The sequence below is a fragment of the Epinephelus moara genome, chromosome 8 (genome assembly GCF_006386435.1).
Source record: "Epinephelus moara isolate mb chromosome 8, YSFRI_EMoa_1.0, whole genome shotgun sequence".
Lineage (NCBI taxonomy): Eukaryota > Metazoa > Chordata > Actinopteri > Perciformes > Serranidae > Epinephelus > Epinephelus moara.
In genome coordinates, this window is record NC_065513.1 from 42,776,079 (window position 1) to 42,782,946 (window position 6,868).

General features: G+C 42.3%; 2 protein-coding genes across 3 annotated transcripts in view; both read right to left on the reverse strand.

Annotated features, from left to right (window-relative positions):
* Positions 1 to 11: 11 nt before the first annotated feature.
* Positions 12 to 2,765, reverse strand: LOC126394559 (testis-expressed protein 43-like). The gene is made up of 4 exons (XM_050051444.1): positions 1,913 to 2,765; positions 1,248 to 1,356; positions 366 to 562; positions 12 to 281 (listed from the first exon to the last, which is right to left on the reverse strand). The coding sequence occupies exons 1-4, from the start codon at positions 1,948 to 1,950 to the stop codon at positions 236 to 238; spliced, it is 390 nt and encodes a 129-aa protein (XP_049907401.1). The 5' UTR covers positions 1,951 to 2,765; the 3' UTR covers positions 12 to 235.
* Positions 2,766 to 5,049: 2,284 nt separating this feature from the next.
* Positions 5,050 to 6,868, reverse strand: part of LOC126394552 (GRAM domain-containing protein 2B) — a 24,858-nt gene continuing 23,039 nt past the window's right edge. For both annotated transcript variants that reach the window (XM_050051427.1, XM_050051428.1), the window contains exon 14: positions 5,050 to 6,544. In XM_050051427.1, the coding sequence (XP_049907384.1) occupies positions 6,503 to 6,544 (42 nt within the window). In that variant the 3' untranslated portion in view covers positions 5,050 to 6,502. The remainder of the gene's footprint in view (positions 6,545 to 6,868) is intronic.

Consider the following 6,868-nt stretch of genomic DNA (forward strand, 5'->3'; position numbering starts at 1 on the left):
GTTGCTATAGCGCCCCCCTTTGGCCAATTGATGTAATATTGCTTCATTGGCATCCTCCCATGACCCTCTACCACTGTGCCAAATTTCACATGGATTGACCAAGTCAGTGAGGAGAAAAACGTGGAACAGACACACACACACACACACACACACACACACACAGTTTTCATCATTATATAGTAAGACAGAGAAAGTGTAAAGCAGACAGGTTTATTAGTGTTTGTGTGATCTGTCTTCAGGCTTGGTAGAGTCGCCTGGTGGTAATCACAGAGCTGTTGTACCTGCAGGAAAGCAAAGAGTTGTTAAATGTTAGCTGAATGAGTCCAAATTTGACTTCTCAAGATCAGTCTCTGAGGTGTTTTAACCTGGAGAAGTGGGAGGAGTGGTGAGCTGTCAGTCCTGTCTGGCTTAGCTGGCTTAGAGGAGCAGAGGAAGAGGAGGAGGAGGAGGAGGAGGAGGTGGAGCGGTGAGTGCAGTCCTGACTGTGGCAGAGACGCTCCCGACCACAAAAACACAAGGACTCCTCCAGAGGAACCACAGGGATCTCTGCCAGAGCTGCGTTCTGACACACACACACACGCACACACACACACACACACACACACACAAAAGTCAGGTATCACAGACTTATGGGGACATACCAAGAAAAAGCGTAAGGGAGTTCGTTATGACTTCCTATATGTTTCTACAGTGTTTGACTTGTGAGGACATGAGCACCGTCCTCACAAGTCACTGGTGTCCTCATAAGGGGACAAATATCAGTGATGTGTCCTCATATAGAGGTTGCACCAACACACACACACACACACACACACACACTGCACATGTTTTTGGGTTATCCATCCTGTACATGTGTCCCATTCTTGTGAATGCAATATCTCAAGACCGCCTCTCAGGAATTTGTTCAAGTTTGGCACAAACATCCACATTTACTCAAGAATAAACTGATTAGAATTTGATGGTTGAAGGTCAAGGTTGCTGTGACCTCTCACAATGTATGTTTTTGCCCATAACTCATGAATTCATAGGCGAATTACGACAAAACTCAAAGGTCAGCTTCACTGTGACATCATCATGTTTTAACGTCATATCTCAGGAACAGAAGGGGAGACATTTGGTCGGATACTGAACTGGTGACTCTAATCTTGAAACTGTGCTGACTGTATAGATCTTCTGTGTGTGAAGCATCCATGTTTTCACTGACATGGATGGAGACTGTCAGAGGCACTGGTGTCTCTGGTGTCTACCTTCATCAGCAGCCTCTGGTTCCGCATGTCCTGTTTCCATGGCATCACATACAGTTTGGGGATCATGGGATGTCGAGCTGAGAACGTTGGGATGTGGGAGCAGGATCGCCTCCACGTGAACATGAGAAGACAGACAGAGAGAAGATTTTCCAGGTGTTCAACAAATTTCACATTGCGTCTTTGATCTTCAGGCTTTGCTTTCAGCTCTTCTTTTTATATATATCCTTTTTACACTAAGTTGCAGATATGTATGTGCAGATCTTCAGAGTTGCTGTTAGTCAGCCCCAGGGAAATGAAATGAGCACCAAAACAACTGTGTGAGCGAAGTGATCGATGAATCATCTTGAAAAGTAGGGACAGGTGTTATGATCTGTCTGTTCAAATTGCTCAGCTCTTTTCCAACATATGATAAAATGAGCCCCCATTGCGCCTCAAAATTACATATTGTCACATTTCAGAGCGGTGTTAAAGTAATCAAACATTTCTAGTAAAAGGTCAAATTTGCATTTTTTTCAGCAGAGCACAAAAAGGCCTTCATGTTTAAGAGAATCAGATAAAAATAAAAACTTGAGTAAAAAAGTTCACATCACGTCTGATTGGGTACTTGATGAGGTTTGTGACTTCAAAGGTTCAGATTTTAGTATAAAATCAGAAACATTACTCACTCATGTTTGTGAGAGCTCCCTGCAGCAGCAGCAGCCATGTTTGTTGACTGTCAGGGTCGCCTTAGAAACCTCCCAGTGCATGGTGGGTAAGGGGTAGGATTACAAGAAGAGACCTTGGGAATGAATCAGTGAACTGCTGATTATAACTGACTGAGGTCTAATTTAAAATCTACTGAGCACGACTCGGTATTTAAAAAAAGAAACGCATTGTTCAGGTGAGTGAGCAACAAATCCAGGAATTTTGGGGGGTTATTTTTTACCATGTGACATTTGTTATGCATGTGACAAGGCCTGTACTACAGTAAAAAAGGAGTTCATAAGTTTCTGGAGATCCCTCTCATGAAGCACGGAGGTTCTCTGCAGGGTGCAGGAGCAAAGAAAGGTGATCTCCTACATCTGCAGCTTTTGTTTTTTCTTTTTTTTGTCAGGCTCATGTTGATGTTAGGGTTCATTTGTGCCCCTCAGTCACACCAGCACATCACCTGACCATCGCTAACTGAAGCCATTTGTTAACTAAATATGGCAGCTAATCTGAAATCATTGCTGCACTTAGCTCACACTGGGATGAGAAAGATTACAACATGCAGGCGTTGGTGATATTGGGCAACATGCTTGTTTGCATTTTAAGGCGCTGTCGTTTTATTAACCACCAAGTCAGATATATTGGAAATTTCAAAAAGATTTTCCAGTCTCCCAGTCAAAGCTTCTTGGTTGTATGTGTGGAAGCTGACATGGCGTTTACATGCCTTTACATGTTGAAACTGGTGCAGTCCAGTAGCTCCTGAGCCACAGTTGGTGCTTCTCATGTATTAGCAGCGTACCATTATAAAAGAAAAAAGTCCTCTGATCTTGTCAGAGCTTGGTGCGTTCAAAGATGCACCAACAAATCAGAGTTGGCTGCTGAACAACTTTTAATGTTAAAAACAACCAGTTTTTAAATTGTCCATTTTCCAAGTTAATATAAATACATTTGGGGTCTGTTCAGGATGTGACAGCACAAGTACTACTGTTGTGAGAAGTGCTCCTGATTTTGATTGGTCAAGAGATGTGAGGTCACATCACAAACCAGTGGAAACATCCGAGGCTGAAAAATAAAGTCAGTGTGGAAGTGCCAAAAACTGCAGTTCATCAAATGTCCACTTGGGACTGGCTCCTTATACCCCTCGATCACCACAGACCTCCATGTTAAAATGTCCAACTTCACAGCAGAGATAAACATGTTTACAGCCTGGTACAGAACAGTTTTGGTCTCTATCGCTGATTTTCACATTCATGACCAGAGTTGGGTATAACGCGTTACAAAGTACAAAGTAACGTGTTAGAGTACTTTGATTACTTTTTACAGTAACGAGTAACCTAACGCGTTAGTTTGCTGTTTGAGTAATAAAATACTTGAGTACATTTTCAAACAAGACATCAGTTACTTGCATTACTTTTAACGTTAAACCTATCAGTCTGAAATAAGTCATGAAGCTTGTGGCTCGCTACGTGGTAGAAGAAATGCTGCCGTTGTCTACGGTGGAGTCTAAAACATTCCACGGGATTGTCAGTAAAATCCCCATGACTCAACAGATGGAGTAGGACACGCTGGCAGACAGGCCAGACTCAGCACTTGCATTATGCCTGGTTCACACTACACGACTTTTCTGCCCGTTCTGAAAGTCACTATGTCACATTACACGATTGTGGAGTCATAAAATCGTGCCGTGACTTGGCCGACAGACATGACACACTACACGATGGTACTCACCAATTATCCCTGGTCGTCTTTCACGGCGTGTGTGATGTCATCGGGTTATTCTTGTCCTATTTTTCTTACTTTCACTATTATTTCAGTCACTGTGTCTGTTCATGTGCCAGCCGACATGTTGTTGTAGTCACCTAAAAGCGTCAGCAGATGGCAGGAGCTACATCTGAAGCGCTGCAAACATTCAAGCTACTGTATCCTCCACAACCAAAAAAGCCTATTTAGAAAATGGAGGGATTCTCTCAGCAGACGTTATAAGGGGCTTTTAATTTGAAACAAGTGTTGAGTTTGAAATGACGGTGCGATGTGTTAACTTTACAAAGACAACAGAGTGGATAAACAGTAAATATATAAACACACAGATGGATTAATAAATAACGGAGCGTCTATAATGTAGTTTGTTTCAAATGAAGCTGGGAGCCTCTGCAGTTGTGGTGAGTAAAAGCCCCGCCGCTATTTGTTAATGTTATTACTTTATGTCCGACCGTGAGGATGTACCATTGTTTGCTAGCTTGATGCTAATGACAGTAACGTTAACTCAGCGGGTTGACAAAGTGCCTCTGCTGTTTCACACCATCATTTCCCCCTTTTACTCTGTGTGGTAACATCCCTAGAGGAAATATTAAAAACGCTGGGGTGTTGTTGTCATACAGTTGTCTACGGCAGCAGATCGTTCTGTGTTTCTACTGGTCAAAGTGACGGCTGTGATGGGAGAATTGGATCTCAGTGAAGGGCAAGTGGTCCATAACTTTAATTTTGGAGACAAAAAAATGTAGGCTTAGCGCCCTGTGGTCCATTGCCCAATAGGAAATGTAGAATACTCAAAAGTACTTTAAAAATACTTGAGTTACTTTACTCAGGGAGTAATGCAGTAAAGTAACTGGTTACTTTTTAAAAAGTAACGCAGTAAAGTACTTTGATTACTTTTAAAGTAACCCTTACCCAACTCTGCTCATGACAACTATACATGGATGAATTTTTATATAACTCATCGGTTTACAATTTATTAAGGTTTAAAGTTACGTGTTGAGTGACAGGCTGTCTGCTGACAGCGTCCTCAGCTTCTCAGTCAGATCCCCAAAAAACACAAAATGCCAAACTCAAGGCCTCAAACACCAGCCTACAAACCAGTGGGTGACATTAAGGTGGCTGCGTCCATTATTTTTAGTCTATGATCACAACCCAAGAAAAGGCAATGGATACAGTAGAGCTATATGAAGAACTACAAGGTTTTGAGCTGCTGCTTCCTCGTCTTAGTTAACTGTAGTCTACCATGTTTACATGTCCACAAACTAACATGCTCCATAACCATTTTTTAAGCTAATTACACATGTCATTGAACCTAACATCAAAACATCTGGTCTGGACACAACAAGCACTCACAAAGGAATCAGCACCAACTACAGCACCATGATGCTCTTTAATGGCAAACATCTGAAATGTTACAGTTTGTAAAATGCAAGAAGCGAAGAGAGGCTCAAGTACAGCTTTAAGGCAGCGTGAGGTAAACATGAGTTAAACCCAGTCAGGGTTGTGAAGTGGGTCAAAGGTCAGAGCTGGTTTTCAGTCCTGAATCCCATCATGTAGACAGAAATGTGTCAACCATGAAGCTGAACAAAAGTTGGAAGATAAATCCAGCTCTGAGAACACGACCTTGATCCCTTCAGACACTGTAAACAGAGGTGAGTTCACTGTGACCACACAACAGTCGAGGTCAAAAAACTTTAAAGTAAATACAGCAACATGAGCTGATTTGTTCCACAGACAGAAAAATAAAAAAGTTACCGCCTTCTAAAACAATCAGCTGAAATATCGGAGCCTTTAAAATACTGCTGTTTGTACTACATTTACATCAAGCAGACGCAGTACTGTTATAATACTGCTGTATCAGCTTTCAGCCGATGAAACCTTAATCACAGTTCGATCTGTAATCACAGCTGGTTTTTGTTTCAGCTGATCTCCTGTGGTTTTAACTTTCACCTTGCTGCAGTGATGTCACAGTGTACTCCAGGTGTGTCAGTGCACTGTGACATCACAGCTGGGCGTGGTTACAGGTGAAACGGACTCGTCACCACGGAGGGAAGAGAAACACTCTTTAGCAGTATCTAAAGTGTTTGTGCGTATCATCATTTTACAACACATCCTCACTGTGACCTCGTCACATGTCCACGTTTGGTCATGGACTTTCCACGTCCACATATGACGTCCAAGGTACCCTGGGTGTGTTGGTTGTTGACGTTCTGGGACGCCGTGTCAACTTCAGCCTGTTACATGCATTGTCTGTTTTCAAAATACACTTCTGTTTTCACAGGAAATGTATAGTTTGCATACAGTCTCTTTCAAAATAAAAGCACTACATTGGTACAACACTGCAAATTGACGTTTTTTTCCTTCAACGACAAACAGACGTGGTTGGGTTCAGGAAAAAAGAACAGGGTTTGGCTTTCAAACACCGGCCTCCTGGGTGAAAGTCTGTGGTTGTTGGACCCATCCCACCCTCTTTCGTCCACCCAACTTGGACTTTTGCCTCATTAACTTATGTTGTCCAGCCACGTTCCCCCTGACACTGCCGGCCGCCATTACAGAATAACAGTGGCCAGTCACGTATCACGCTGACACAACAATACTGCTTTTCTCGTCGATGTCTGATGCTGGAAGTCAATGACCAAGAGCCGATATTACATGTCTTCAGAGTGAGACTAGATTGTTTTTTCAAGCTCTTCATATTAAAGCATTAATACATCTCAGTGACGTCAGTTTAAAACATCTGCTACGTTTAAACTACATATTTACAGTATATTTACAGAAGTGTTTACAGCATCATATACTGGTTTCCAGTACATTCAGGCAGCTTCGTCCAGCAGTCTCTGCAGGTTCTTCTGCACCTGGAAAAACAGACGTCATGTGTTATATTAACTGTTAACAGTTACAGAGAAGCAGTCATTAGATCTCAGGCTCCCTCCAACAAAGCTCATTACATAATACTAGTCCATACCCAGTGAGTGCACAGTTACCCACGTACAGTTTCACATGGTGTGTGTTTGGGATACAGGTCATAGGAAACTGCAGATTAAATAGTCAACTGAACCCATTAAGAAGAGCAATGTATTCAGACAGAGTTTTTGAAAAACGTGGGACAGACAGAATGACTGACTAACAGAATGACACACTGACAGTTTCTGTGATTATGTACAGCATACCATACCATG

Coding starts and splice junctions, on each gene's coding strand:
- LOC126394559 (XM_050051444.1), bottom strand. CDS start 1,950: ATGGCTGCTGCTGCTGCAGGGAGCTCTCACAAACATGA. Junction 563..1,247: donor ACCAGAGGCTGCTGATGAAG/GTAGACACCAGA, acceptor TGTGTGTGTCAG/AACGCAGCTCTGGCAGAGAT. Junction 282..365: donor CACTCCTCCCACTTCTCCAG/GTTAAAACACCT, acceptor GCTTTCCTGCAG/GTACAACAGCTCTGTGATTA.